We start from the raw sequence: 14,709 nt of genomic DNA, 5'->3' as shown, positions 1-14,709 counted from the left end.
GCCGGCCCACGAGTCTCGCTCTGCCTCCGGCCCCCCGCACATGGTGCAGGGTCCCGGGACCCCTGGGGGTCCCACCGCCTGGCTGCAGTCCTCGTTCTCCCCGACCTCCAGCGGCTGGCGGACCGGCATGACGCACACGCACGACCCCGCCCACAGCGCCGCCACCTCCTCCTCTTCCTCCTCCTCATCCTCGGTCACCTCCTCCGGCTCGCCCGATCCCTCGCTCCCGTCCTCCGTGCAGGCCTGTCACAATGAGCACATAATCGCCTGATTGCAATTATTTGATATGAATTATCGCATTGTTGACATTTTAATTTAAAAAAATAAAGCATTAGAGCTCACAATATGCCTGTCGCAACATGTTGTGAGCTTGTAGGTCTGTTATATTTCCACAAATTTAGCGTAAATAAGGTATATTTTGGTTATTTGAGAAATATTGCACGAGAGGGTGTGCATTATTGATTATTACAGTGATGCGGACAGGAACGAGGCGGAGCTGAGTTCCGCAATGCCTAAAGTGAGTGGCAAATCAAGTGGCAAAGTGAGTTTAACATTGTTTAACGTCATGTAATGCAATCAGATTGAATTTTTCTGTTTGGATGTATGGAATGTCAAGGCCAGAAAGTTTTCTGCCACTCAGTAGGCGTTCCTGCATATGATGATGACGTGCATAACCTCTATTGTTTAATTAGATTCATAAGGTAGCATTTTATGTAGATTTCTATGTATTTGATGTATTACCTTGGATTGTTCTGCTCTGGATTAAGAGCATCTGCTAAATGCCATAAATAAAAAATAAAATAAAAAATAAAACCATTTATAATATATTTTTAATAGCCTACGGGTGATGTCGACAATAATGGTCAAGTGAAATGTCATGACGGTGACAAGCCTTACCTCCATGTCTGTCTTCACCTTTAGCCCCTCCTCCTCGTCCCTGGTTGCCGTGGTGATGAGAGGTGTGTGCGGCAGCGGCACCTTGATTTCGGGGAGTGGGGGGGTGAGGGGATAGGTGCACGGGGTGGGAGGGGAGCGTGGCGCCTCGCATACGAGCTTAGTGGCCTCGCACGGCGTGCAGTTTGGACCCCCGGGACCCCCCGCTCCGCCTGCACCCCCGCTGTGGTAGAGAGGAGCCAGGGTCTCCTAGAAGTGGCAGAGAGACACGGAGACACGGTCAAATGTCACTCAACTAGTTTTGAGTCTGTGACAGTTTTGGTTTCCACCCGACAGAAACGCTTAATGCTATGCTATTTGTGACCAGATTTGACTGAAAGCCTGCCATCGCACAAGCTTTTCACCAGAGGAGGAAAACCCAAATAAATTATTTTATCCAAAATGAGTTAATAGCACAGGCAGACTATTCACATACTAGAGCATGTCTGAAATAAATGTCAGAGATTAAATCGACATTAATCAAGCTTAAACATGTAGCTAGGTATAATGTTAGAGACCACAGAAGTGAACCTTTCAGGCCTGTTTTCTGCAAGACATTACTCTATAAGCCATATCTCCAAGACTGGTGGGACAAACTTAACAACCAATGTCATTTTGAAGCTATGTTTCACTGCTTTCATATGACATGAAGAAACGAAAATTCAAAAAAATCCAATGGCAGTCCCTCAGTCAAATCTGGTCACATTTAGTGTTGTGTTCGCCTCAGAGCATCACGTACCAGTGCACAAGGATGGCGCAATCACACTGCCGCAGTTTTGACTCCAAGAACAATGGCTAGAAAGTGGCAAAGGAAAAGCTAAAATAGCTGTTTGGGCAATCCAGCCCTCACGGACAGACAAATATGGTTTTGTTTATGTTCATGTCTTGAAAATGTTGTGATTAAGCAGCCACGTTGAGACTAAACACGGGGCGTCGTTCAAAGATCAAGCAGAGAAGGCAATCATAGTCAATCATACACGATGTGTCCAAATATGCTAACTCTGACTGATGAATACGATGGGCCGGGAGTCTGGGAGATGTGTTGCTCTGAGTCTAATGATCATTACAATGCCCTGATGGGAATGAAAATGGAATTATATAATATGGATAATTAAAAAACGGTTGGAACAAAGCATTACACTGACTATGATGAAACATGGATGCCAAAATCATGTCAAAAAGGATGCCAAGCCCATGAGTCTACTAGGTTTACTAGGTTTCTGTTACTATGCCTAATAAATATGCTGTATCACAGTATCAGTGCCTTATCCTTGGTTAATTGCCTGTGTCAGATTGCTCACACGTGTGGAGAGGGAAAGTAAAAAGCCACTTTCCCGCACGAAAATGCGCTTGCACGAGGCCCTAGCGCTCGCGCACCCCTACTGAACGTTCAGCACCTCCTACTGTAAATATCTTCCCGCAGCCTACACTTACTGTATGCCCTCTCTAGCTGCTCTAGCTACATGGTTCTCCAACTTATTTAATTTCAAGGAGCCCCAGTTTGATACCAGTTATTAACTCCGGGACCCCAATCTAATATCCTAACTCGCAGAGTGTACATATGGAACCAAAAGGACCCATAATGATCCATGTGTACGCTCTCTCAAGAGTTACAGACCTTATACAGAACTAATCAAACATTGACCACTGGGGGTCCCCGTACCCCACTTTGAACACCGCTGCACTCGATTCTAGAGCATGGTTAGATTTAATAATCACATGTATTCCGAGCAGAGAAATTAGTAAAGACAAGAGTTGCCCTGCAACTTCCATACCTTACCTGCTGTATCCTCGTCCTCTTCAGGTTCTGAACACAGGACCGCAAATTCACTGCACAGAGAAGAGACAAGTTCACTAAATAGAGAAGAGACAAGTTCACTGAATAGAGAAGAGACAAGTTCACTGAATAGAGAAGAGACAAGTTCACTGAATAGAGAAGAGACAAGTTCACTGAATAGAGAAGAGACAAGTTCACTGAATAGAGAAGAGACAAGTTCACTGAATAGAGAAGAGACAAGTTCACTGAATAGAGAAGAGACAAGTTCACTGAATAGAGAAGAGACAAGTTCACTGAATAGAGAAGAGACAAGTTCACTGAATAGAGAAGAGACAAGTTCACTGAATAGAGAAGAGACAAGTTCACTGAATAGAGAAGAGACAAGTTCACTGAATAGAGAAGAGACAAGTTCACTGAATAGAGAAGAGACAAGTTCACTGAATAGAGAAGAGACAAGTTCACTGAATAGAGAAGAGACAAGTTCACTGAATAGAGAAGAGACAAGTTCACTGAATAGAGAAGAGACAAGTTCACTGAATAGAGAAGAGACAAGTTCACTGAATAGAGAAGAGACAAGTTCACTGAATAGAGAAGAGACAAGTTCACTGAATAGAGAAGAGACAAGTTCACTGAATAGAGAAGAGACAAGTTCACTGCACAGAGAAACACATCCATTGCCCAGAGAGAAAGACAACAAGCTGAAAAGGGTACACACTACGAGCCCTTCGTCCACTACAACAGGTTAAAACAGAACAGTCCCTTACCTGAACATTTTCCAGAACCCGTTAAAGGGATATTAAACTTTTGGTCATTTTATCATCTACTCAGGCTTGTGAACACTTCAGTATTTAGATATTCAATATTAATTTTAGCTGCCCCGCCCCCACCCTATACAAACCCATTGGTTTGTTCATTTAGCGTTTTAATTTATTTTTAAATATATATATTTTTTAATTTCCTCCTCCGTCACGCAGCGTGGGCCAGCTGCCTCATTCTTTTCCAAAACAATATCTCATCAGTTCTAAGCAAAAAAACGATATTCTCCTACATTTCCTGGCGCTAGCAGAACAGAAACACAAAAGGCAGCAGCATGGACAGTGGGGGACGTACAGTGAGGGACAGTGAGGGACATTCAGTGAGGGACGTACAGTGAGTGAGGGACAGTGAGGGACGTACCAGACAGCAGCTTGAGTTTGTCCTTATAGCAGAACAGCATCAGGATCAGAAGAGAGAGAACCGAGATGACTGACAGTACAGACACGATGACCCAGAATGTTGGATCTGTAACACACACACAGTTTGTATTACGTGAGCATGCCAACATGACAGCGTTGAAAACTGCCAAAAAATAAATAACAAATACAAATAATAATAACAGCAGTTCCACAAATCCTGTTTTCCCTCTGCAAAAATCCTCTTCACCAAAAAAAAATCAATTTCCAAGCTCACAACAATTTGTGAGCTTGTAGAAGAAAACAAAACAAAACAAAACAAAGAAACGTGTATAATGCACATCTTTTAAGACATTTTTCCTATGCCCAAAATAGGGATACCAGATTGAAAGTTTTCTGCTACAGTATTTTCATCGCAATGCGAAGATATGCATTGTGATTGTTGAACTGCTATTTATTTTTGTTCCTCTTTGCCTAAAAGGCAGAGAGGAACATAATGTTACAATGTACAAGACCAAAAACACATTTAAATCGTTAATTAATTTTTTGATAGTGACATGCAGACCTAGTACCGTACCAGAGATGGGTGGTCCACATATGGCGTCGGTCTGGGGTCCGCCTGGCTGCCTCTCACTCCTGCTCTGAGCCTTACAGCTGCACACAAAAGACAAAAACAACACCCTCACTAAGCCTTTTCATTTAGATTGAAAACTTTATTAACGATTTGAAAAGACAGGCACAGGAAAATACAGTTCAATACAAGGTCTGCAATGAGAAATTTAAACCCAGTCCTCTCTGTGCATTGCAACCAGTCATTACTTTTATTTCCGTTGCCAGTTTTCCAGTCTCTGTGTGTGTGTGTGTGTGTGTGTGTGTGTGTGTGTGTGTGTGTGTGTGTGTGTGTGTGTGTGTGTGTGTGTGTGTGTGTGTGTGTGCCTGTGTGTGTGGGTGTTTCTCTCAGCATCACAGATCCGGCCAGTGCTGTGGTTCGGGATTGAAGTGGAGGGTGTGTGTGTGTGTGTGTGTGTGTGTGTGTGTGTGTGTTAGTCACAACAGCAGGCTGCTGGTCAGACAAGGATACGTCTTCAATTACATTTTCCTTTCCTTTCTAAAGATAAAAACAGCGTTTATGTGCTTCGTGCGTGCGTGCGTGCGTGCGTGCGTGCGTGCTTACTTGGCCCACTGTTTACACGGCTGTGCAGTAAGGTCGGGAGAGAAGAATCCTTTCTTACACGTAACACACACTCTCCTGCCATTGGTTGAGTCTGGAAGCACAAAACACAGCAAGATACTGAGTACGTACAGTGTGCATGTTCTGATAAATGTAGGAAAACATGAAATATGGTCAATCTAGACCGGGAAATGTGGGAAAACATCAACACGCCGCTGTCCCACTGTCTGAAGGTCTCTCAATTAATGGAGCCTGTGTTTTCCATTTGGTCGCGCGTTCGTGTGTGTACAGAGAGCCACAGTGCTCACAAATAAACACATTCCTTACTAGAAGTAAGTGAATAATACCAATACGACAAACATCACCCTACATACCCAGCTTCCGTCGCCCGAACGCTGGCCAATTGTGGTCAGGATCAGGGGGGGGGGGGGGGGGGGGAGAAACCTGTGGCCTGTAGAATGATATTACCACAGGTGTGCGTTGCTGTTTGATGACGTGGAGTGGAGTGGGCCTGATGGTCAAAAGAGGTGGCTGCGTTTTATATTAACTGTACAATAATGTGAAGACATTGAGGGGCGGGACAATAAGCCTATACAGTAGATCATAGACAGAGAAGTGAAGAAAAGGCGGCGATCTGAGCACTAAAAAATGTGTAAAAAAGGTAGATATAAAATCAAGGTACTTTAGTTTAAGTTTAAAAAGCCAACATTGTTTCGACTCGCAAAGGAGTCATCAGGGCATGTAATAGGTATCATACCTGCCCTGATGAAGAATCCTTTGCTCATTTTTACACATTTTTGAGTGCTCGGATCGCCGTCTTTTCTTCAGTAGTTCCAGTCCAACTGATCCATTTGGAGGCAGGTGGAGTGCTGGTCAGCCTGTAATGAGCCGACGCACACAGCGACGTCGCCTCTCTGATTCTGGTACTAGTGGGATGTCAAAATCCCCCCATTCTTTATTCAGCTGCCTGGGAGTCAAACGGATCATCCAATCGAGCACTAACCACTTCAGAGAATGCAGCTCTTTGGTGGGTGTCGCCGTGAGTATTTTTGCTTTCTTTCCCACATTTTCTCCAGTCTGTTGGGAAATGTGGGAAATTATATATACACGGCATGTACTGTAATTAGCACACCTGTGTGCATACTAGATGTGTGGGCGTAATTGCGCATTATGCATGCAGCGCGGCTGAAGAGCAGGGGCAGCATTTGTTTAAGGGAGGGCACTTTATGAAGGCCGCATTACGCATTCATCAGCTGTATGGGAAAAATCTGCACTGGCCAGGGGAAGTTTAATTAGTAACACATTTGCCTTCTTAAATGGAGGGCAATGTAGAGGATAATATGCCCTATTCCCTTCTAGTAGGCTAATGTACTGTACCATAGTTATAGTATAACTATATTACTGTCAAGGTGCCCTTCAGTGACTTGAGCGAAACTGCTCAGTGACCAAAGGAGAACACAGTGTCCTCTGACAGTTTAACACCCAATTACACACGTTTGACACCTTTGCATTGACTACGAGTGTGAGGGTGGTTTGGGGCCTGTTTTAAGCCCCAACAACAGATTCTGAGCCCAGGACCACCACCGTGAGTTTGCACGATAACTATAAATATGTTCTAAAACACTTCTGGAGTGTTGTGGAATGTCTTTAAAGTTGTATTTTTGGGGTGCCAGCCTTTCATCCGACAATTTCCAATAGCAATCCTCCACATGGATACATGTATTTAATGAACCTGTTTTCCCCTCAAACACAGTTCAACATCCCCAAATATCAAACTGGGGGGAAAAAAATTCTTTTTTTCAACGAAAAAACAAAACAAAACCTTGTCCAGGATTTTAATGTCACAAGTTCAGTTTATAATGCAAAATGAAATAGAACCTCAGTTCATAACCCACACGAAAATGAAACGGGTCAGTCAACAAAAGAAATACCCAAATAAAAAAATAACTCCCCAAACATTCCCTGGCGCCTGCACGTTCTCCGGGAAATACTGCCTCTTCAAGACTTGTGAGCGAGTGATCCTACAAATGATAAACCTAAAGGTTTCCCCTTTTACAAAAGTTACCTTGGGACCACCACAGATATCTCTGTTACCACGGTCCTGGTTATTCTCACTCCAAACAAGTATGTCCTCTGAACGCAGACTTGTTTGTGTGTGTGTGTGTGTGTGTGTGTGTGTGTGTGTGTGTGTGTGTGTGTGTGTGTGTGTGTGTGTGTGTGTGTGTGTGTGTGTGTGTGTGTGTGCATGTGTTTCTCTCTCTCTCTCACCTGGATCAGCCTCCAGTCCGTGTCCAGGCCTGCAGACAGGGATCTTCTCACAGTACTCACAGTTGATGGTGGAACACTGTAAGTTGGATCGACAGTGGCACGGCTCCTCCGCCAACAGGTTCTCAGGCCGGGACATGAAACCCTTACCTGGAGGGCAAAGGTCAAGGCAAAGGTCAGGGCAGAGGTAGGGTCAAATTACCCTTAAAGGGAGTGTATCGACGGGAAGGTTTGGGATCCGAAAACCGGAGGAACTGGACCGAATCGGTTCCATCACATTTGGAACTGTTTCCGGAACCGGTTTCATCACACTGTCAGAGGAGCCGATATGTGGACTTCACGTCTGCTACAGTAGGCAATTACAATACCAGTGGTTCTAAAAACTTTTTATTTTCAACAACCACCATAACTTTGGGAGTGTACAAATAGAACCAAATGGACCCTCTGTTACAGACCAGCAAGGGTCCATTTGGAACCCCCTTGAGCAATCCATAGGATTTCTGAACCTCAGAATTCGTTTATAAAAAATATAATGAGGTCGACAATGATGTTGTACAAGAATCATTTTTAACCATATGAACCCTAGCCTCACTATTTTGTGCATGTCATACTACGGTAAGCAATCGACAAGCTCACAACGCATCACGTTGTGATGGGCTTGTAGATCAGCTATTTTGTCTGTTTGTATATAGGTTGAAGTGATTAATTTAAATTGACCAATACAGCAAGCTTCCAATTCCCCAAAAATAAAAAATACATTCCTTTATTTTTCTTTAGGAATTGAATTAACCAGGTTTTTTTTTTGAATGTTTTATGCTGTATACTAAAATGCATAAAATGTGACAAAAGGTCAGAAATATGAGACAGGGAGAGCGCCTTCATATAAAAAAAAGATACACTTTACTTAAAGGGTGGGTCTAAAATGCATTATTTATAATGGCAATTATAATGCACTTACGTTTATAGACTTATTATAAATAAATGCTGGTCATAATGCATTAGAAGTTCAGCGGACCAGCACAGTTAACATTTATAACGAGCGTTATGAAGCCTTATAAGTGCATTATAACAGAGCATTATGCATTATACGACTGACATAGTCAGAATGGGTTAAGAAACATTGGTACGGACCCTCGTCACAGATCTTCTGCTGCAGACAGAGGGTCTCCTGGGTCCATCCAGGCTGGTATTCACCACGATCACATTTACGACATCTGGTCTCCTTAACCTCTGTACATTCAGCGAACACGCGGGAGCCTAGTGACAGGGAGAGAGACAGTGTGTTTGTATGTACATCACAGAGAGAGAGAGAGAGAGAGAGAGAGAGAGAGAGAGAGAGAGAGGTGACTGAAGACATAATTAGTCTTGGGAAAAACAGGAATTGAAACAAAAATGACTGAAAATTTGTTCCTTATCCTCTGCCCCATGCTTCTACTAGGAGAATGCGTTGGGTGTGTGTGAAGAATACATGTAGCGCACTGTACAGTATGCGGTGCAGGGTATGAACAATTTAGTTAGTATGTCAGAATAGGACGTGTGAGGAGTCTATTTGGAGTCTACATGTTCCTGTTTTAAACATCCTTCCTCCTTTCATTCAGGAACTGTGTGTGAGCATGGGAACCTTAAAGTATATATACTCTAAGATGGGAACGGACTGTTTTGTGGCGCTGCCATTGAGTAAATTAGGAGTGCACAGTCACACTCACTCCCAATTTTCCGCCGTAATCTGAAGACTCATCTCTTCGAACTCAATCTCAGCCCTTAGCACTTGACCCAGTTATGACGCCCATACAGACATTATGTAGCGTGGTCATTTTGTTCAAATGTACTTAATACTTAGTCTTGTTTTTTTCTCGACCACAATGTTAGAAATATAATTTACATGGCATGTTATTTAGACGTGCTTTGTTTACCTGGTATCCTATAGTTTTAATGTGGAGATGATTATTGTTTTGACAGTATATTGTTTAGGCTGATGCTAAGTGATACTAGCTTACTGAGGCACTACACTGTCTCTCTGCATTTGATGCATGTGTTTACCTTGCTTATTAAGAGTGTCTGCTAAATCCCTAAAATAATTTTAGGGACATTTTAAAATATGTGACTAACACACCACTTCATTGTCTGTCTGTCTGTGCGTGCGTGCGTGCGTGCGTGCGTGTGTCTGTGTGCGTGTGTGTGTCTGTGTGCGTGTTTGTGCTATTCACCTGGTCCACACTTTTCACAACATTTTGAGTCTTTCAAGTACTGGTTTTTGCCACATTGGATGGATTTGGAGAGGGTCATCTGAAATATAATAATAATTTATTTATAAAGCACCTATCGTACAAAATACTACTCAAAATGCTTCACAGAATAAAAACATAGGAAGCAAACAATGAACACAAACATGTAAAACAGGCATAAAAGTAAAAAAGATCCAGTTAAAATAAGTGGAAGATTAAAAAGATTTCTACATGTATGTTAAAGATATCAAGATAGAAAAGTAGTTCTGGGGACCCCAGTTACTATAAGTGTGCCTCCATTTTATTTTATTTTACATTAATCACTTTAATGAACCCTAGCATCCCTATTCTGGAGGGAACATTGGCTGCAAATCTGCCAATCTAGTATCTACAAACAAGCTCGCAACGTTGAGAGCTTGTAGATCTGCTATTTTCTGAGGTTTGATGTAGAGGGGAACAAGAGCAGACCAAGTCCAAAACCCCAAAGGTGTTTGGAGGGCTTAAGACTTAAGCCCTCCAAACACCTTTGGGGTTTTTGTTTGTTTGTTTGCAGATTAATCACTTAAGCCTTAAGTGATTAATGTGCAAACAAACAAACAAAAACCCAAAATTTGCACTGCAGTGCTGTCAAAATGTTTAACCTGGAACACAATTTTATACAATATTAGGGGTCCCTGCTTTCTTTTCTCTCTCCGCTAAGGGGTCAAAACAAAAACAATAAAAAAAAAACATTGAAGACCCTTGGTCTAGACTCTAGCTTGTAAAGTAGTGTGTAGTTCAACTTGTAGATCAGCTTTTGTTTTTACATGCCCAAAATATGGATCCCAGGTTGAAAGTGGTTACTATTAATACAATCATGTGCCATAGGAGTTGACCATAAAAAATGACACACTACTATATTAACCATATAATCATATTTGCGGCATCGTCAACAGTCCGTTTGACCGTTTCTCACATTCACAAAAGGTCACAGTGGAGACATGAGTACTGTAAGTAATGAGGGAAAGCGGTTGGTAACATTCCCCAAACTCTTTGCCCAGGAATACTTTCCATCTCCCAGAAGCACATTGCTGAGGAAATCCTCCAGGATGGTGAACCAGACTCTAACAGTGGCCCGCTTTACGCACAGCACTGAAGTCGTGGTAAATAACGTTTGAACTCCTGACTGCAGACCACCACATAAGGGTGGTCTCCACTAGTAGGCAGTTACACTGCAAACACTGGTGAATACTGAAACATTGGGGGCTAGTATGAAATAGGCACATGCACACGCACACGTACAAACGCACATGCACACACGCACACACGCTCGCACACACACGCGCAAACCACCATCAACTGAAGGGCGGATGACCGACTTGCCACGTTGCTGAATTAGAGAATGTGAATGTTGTGTTAGAAAATAGACCGTAGCCACAGCCACTTTGTGAGGGTCAAGTTTAAAAGGCTGTCTTTTTTTCCCTCCCTCCAGATATTTAAAGGCAGAATCAACAGCCTATACAGAACCAAGATGTCTGACTCTTACAGTGAACGTCTCGTGGTTCCTGTCAATTCATTCTTCCTGAAACGGTCCTGTTATTTCTTTCTTTCCATCGCGCACACACACACACACACCCCCCCTATAAAGGCTGTTCACACCAAGTAAGCACTATATAACTATAAAGATATAGTTCACACCAGATGGCAGAGTGAGAGTTCACACCACAACTATAACAAAGGGTTATCTTTAGAGCTGTATAGAGGCCCGTTAGACAGAGATAGATCAGAGACAGTCACATATCGGTGAATCACTTCTCTCCTCTGACCATGAGCAACACTCTGACCGCTCAGAAAGGATGCCAAGACGCCGGACAGACATAATGACTAGTGTAGGGCAATGCCACATATAGGCTCTGGACTGACGAGTCCCGTTCATGACGACCTTTGGTGCGTGTCTCTGCCCTTCTCTCTCTCTCCCTCTTTCCTGTCTATCTTCACTTGATACTATCAATAAAGGTAGAAAAGCCTAAAACAAATCTTAAAAAAACTTTTGGGGGTCCCTGAAAGCCACTTTGAGAACCACTGATCAATTTCACTCCCTCTCAGTTCTCTCTCTGTCTCTCAGTTGCTTTGTTAGTGTGGCACGCCCCCATGCAGTTGGTCTCCGTGTCTGGAGCGCTGCAGGCGCCAGCAGCGCTCCAGCGGTGTCAGTGAGTGTTTAATTACCGCCATTGAGCATCTCACACATCAGTCAGTCACTCATTGTTTTTAGCTGTGACCGCATCGCTAACGACGCACAGCGCTCATGGCCTCTGCACCGCAGCGCTAATCAGCAACATGTGGCCCTGCGCTGGCGCTATTAGGAATGCTCAGTGGAAAGGTTCCCATACTGTACGTGTGTACGGTACGAGGCTGTTCTGCTTTCCCAGCGTGAATAAAAGGTCATAGTATGGCGATAATTGCAAAATAGAACGAGGAGACCGCCGTGGCTATTTGGAATGTTGATGGTTGCTGTAGGTTCATGTAAGTAAAGGGGCCTTATTTTCGTCACTGCCTTAATTACCCCTTATCCATAAACGTATTTTCCCTTTTTTTACTACTGTGACATTTTTTAGTAGTTCAATTAGCCGATCTACAAGCTCACAGTGTGTCGATGTAGATCGGCTAGTTGAAAAATGTAAAATGTTTTTCAAAATAGTAAAAAAAAAAAAAAAAAGGCAAAGTCGTCTAGGGACGAAAATAGAGCCAAATAAAGTGTGTTAAAGAAGCAGTGGTGACACTAATGTCACTGGTAGGGGCAGATTTCTGAACTGCCAGCCACACACAGAGGGAGGAGTTCTGAGTAGACAGAAATGGTCCTCTCTTGTAATGAGCATTAGTGAGGCTCAATAATACGATATGGTTGCAAATGAGCGACGTTCTCCTTTAAAGTCTATGTATGGATGGATGGATGGATGGATGGATGAATTGATGGCTGCAGATGCACTGGATCCAGAGGACCAGATATAACCACGTGGGGGAAAAACAAGACAAGTGGTGAAGACAGCTGTGAGCCAGCGGAGAGCGCCGGGAGACCTGGTGCACGCAACTAGGACAGAGGGCACAGGAAACCAGAGGAATGTTACCACCACATCTCAACATTGGGTTGTAATTATGAGAGGGCAATATGCTTTCACTCACTAAATATATATATGGAAGGAAGAAGGAAAGCAGTGATCCACCCTGAGTGATTACAGCTTGTGATGCAGTTCAGGACAGAGCATCTGACCTCAACGCTAACTTTATCTACTGTATGGCCTCCGCTATAGGGTTGATGTTAGCTTACGTGGTTCTCAAAAATGGGGGTACAGGTACCCCTAGAGGTAAGTGGAGGTGCTATGTGAGATTAAGTGGAGAATGGACAAAATGTCTAAAGATATGTTTAATGATAAAATGTGAACAAACTTTGTGTGAAACTGCCTATCTGTAAAGTGTTAAACCAAATTGTATTCTTTGTCCTTGAGGGTGTCCCCAGCTAAATGAGTTAATAAATAATACGTTTAACACTTTTACACCTATTTTATACTTCAGCTATTCACAACATGTCACATTCCGTCATGGATGGCTGAGCAGGTGAATAGATCGGAGACAGAGACCCAGATCCTCCCTCCCCTCCCCTCCCCTCCCCTCCCACACACACTGTTACAACCTTTGGCTGTCATCAAACTTCATTTCTTTTGTACACATTTAACAGCGGTTTTGCTGATCCATGTTATACACCAGAGCATGACAGAGTACACCAAGTAAAACACTCTCATACAGGTAAAAGGAACTTTTATCTGTGTACATTCCATGCAGCCTCACGCACACTAGCAGAGGATTTGCATAATAACCGCCACAGAGTGTGAGCCAACAGCCGTCTTCACTCCTCGGCAGCAGCCAGTCCCCTGGGCGTTATAAGCCCAGGGGTTAATGATAACGCCACTGTAAAAAATGGAAAAACTATTGCACAACAATCACACCTTTGTCTGGCTGCCTCTGATTCATCTACCGTATTCACGAAGGTGTTAAAAATGACTTACATGTACAGTAGGTCCTCTCTCTCTCTCTTTCTCTCTCTCTCCAGCCATTGTTTGTGAATTGTTTACATTGTTGCTTAAGTCAGTGATGTTAAAACCTTTTAATTTCAAGGACCCACAATTTACTATGCATTAGATTAGGGACCCCCAGGGGGTCCCCAGATGATCCCACTTTGAAAACCACTGGCTTGAGCCATATATAAGACACACATTGGTGTATGGCGAAAATAACTAATCTACAAGGCTGGTATCGAGTTGTAGAGCAGCCATTTGCTCTATTTTTCTAGATTTTGGTTTGGGGTGGGGGGGGGGGCTTTTTGGCTATAATGAGATGCCCAAAATATCACATTGCATCATTCCTTCAAAACAAAAAACAAACAAAAAGAAATCTTGTAAAATGTTCAAGGCTTAGAGAGGTTGCTGCCTGGAAGAACAACGTGGACAGAGAGTAAAGGCAACACAGCGAGAAGGAGCAGCCGTTTCCCAACCATGGCTAGGGGCTAATGGTTTCTTGTGTGTTTAAGGCTAGGCAGATCTTTATCCAGGGGTATTAGGGCTGTTAAGCCATCTATTCTTCCCTCTGCTCTCTCTTCCAGGGAAGTGTGCCTTAGCCTGCCAACAGCTGGGTGTCTGAAGAGAGAGATCAGGTTAGGACCTGCACACACCTGTGTGTGTGTGTGTGTGTGTGTGTGTGTGTGTGTGTGTGTGTGTGTGTGTGTGTGTATGTATGTGCACACAGTCAGCCTGAACTACTGTGTATACATACAACTGTGACGGTTGTTTATGATGTAACTCTGGTGCTCTAAGTGGGACCCCCAAGGGGTCCTTGAAGGGGTTCCAACTAAGCAAGACGAGCTATGGATATACAGTACAGTAGCATCACATTCAGTTTAACCACTTTAACCAATGCTTACTTAGGGTTTCAAAAAAACAAATCGTTGGCATAAAATCTGTTCAGATGGGGTTCCGTTACGGATGCATGGAGAGCCCGGAGGTAGGAAGGGGAATTAATTAAATAGTTATTAATATAGGAGAGAAAGAGAGACGAAGGAAGGTGATATGGAGGTGGTTAGACATTTGCAAAGATGGCTGGATGACATTGACTCTGACTGAGTGCAGGATGAACAGA

The 14,709-nt window shown here is 43.3% G+C and overlaps 1 protein-coding gene across 1 annotated transcript in view; it reads right to left on the bottom strand.

Annotated features, from left to right (window-relative positions):
• Window positions 1–14,709, bottom strand: part of tnfrsf11a (tumor necrosis factor receptor superfamily, member 11a, NFKB activator) — a 29,900-nt gene that overhangs the window by 12,667 nt on the left and 2,524 nt on the right. Inside the window, exons 2-10 of the mRNA XM_083778521.1 lie at window positions 9,526–9,604; window positions 8,450–8,575; window positions 7,322–7,468; window positions 5,057–5,147; window positions 4,460–4,536; window positions 3,887–3,991; window positions 2,714–2,763; window positions 898–1,143; window positions 1–243 (exon numbers count right to left, since the gene is read on the bottom strand). The exon at window positions 1–243 is cut by the window's left edge and continues 110 nt beyond it. Coding sequence (XP_083634647.1) covers window positions 1–243; window positions 898–1,143; window positions 2,714–2,763; window positions 3,887–3,991; window positions 4,460–4,536; window positions 5,057–5,147; window positions 7,322–7,468; window positions 8,450–8,575; window positions 9,526–9,604 — 1,164 coding nt within the window. The remainder of the gene's footprint in view (window positions 244–897; window positions 1,144–2,713; window positions 2,764–3,886; window positions 3,992–4,459; window positions 4,537–5,056; window positions 5,148–7,321; window positions 7,469–8,449; window positions 8,576–9,525; window positions 9,605–14,709) is intronic.

Source organism: Protomyctophum parallelum, assembly GCF_964188405.1.
Source record: "Protomyctophum parallelum genome assembly, chromosome: 12".
In the NCBI taxonomy this organism is placed as follows: Eukaryota; Metazoa; Chordata; class Actinopteri; order Myctophiformes; family Myctophidae; genus Protomyctophum; species Protomyctophum parallelum.
The sequence above is the reverse complement of the archived record's forward strand: the minus strand, read 5'-3'. Positions and strand labels throughout refer to the sequence as shown.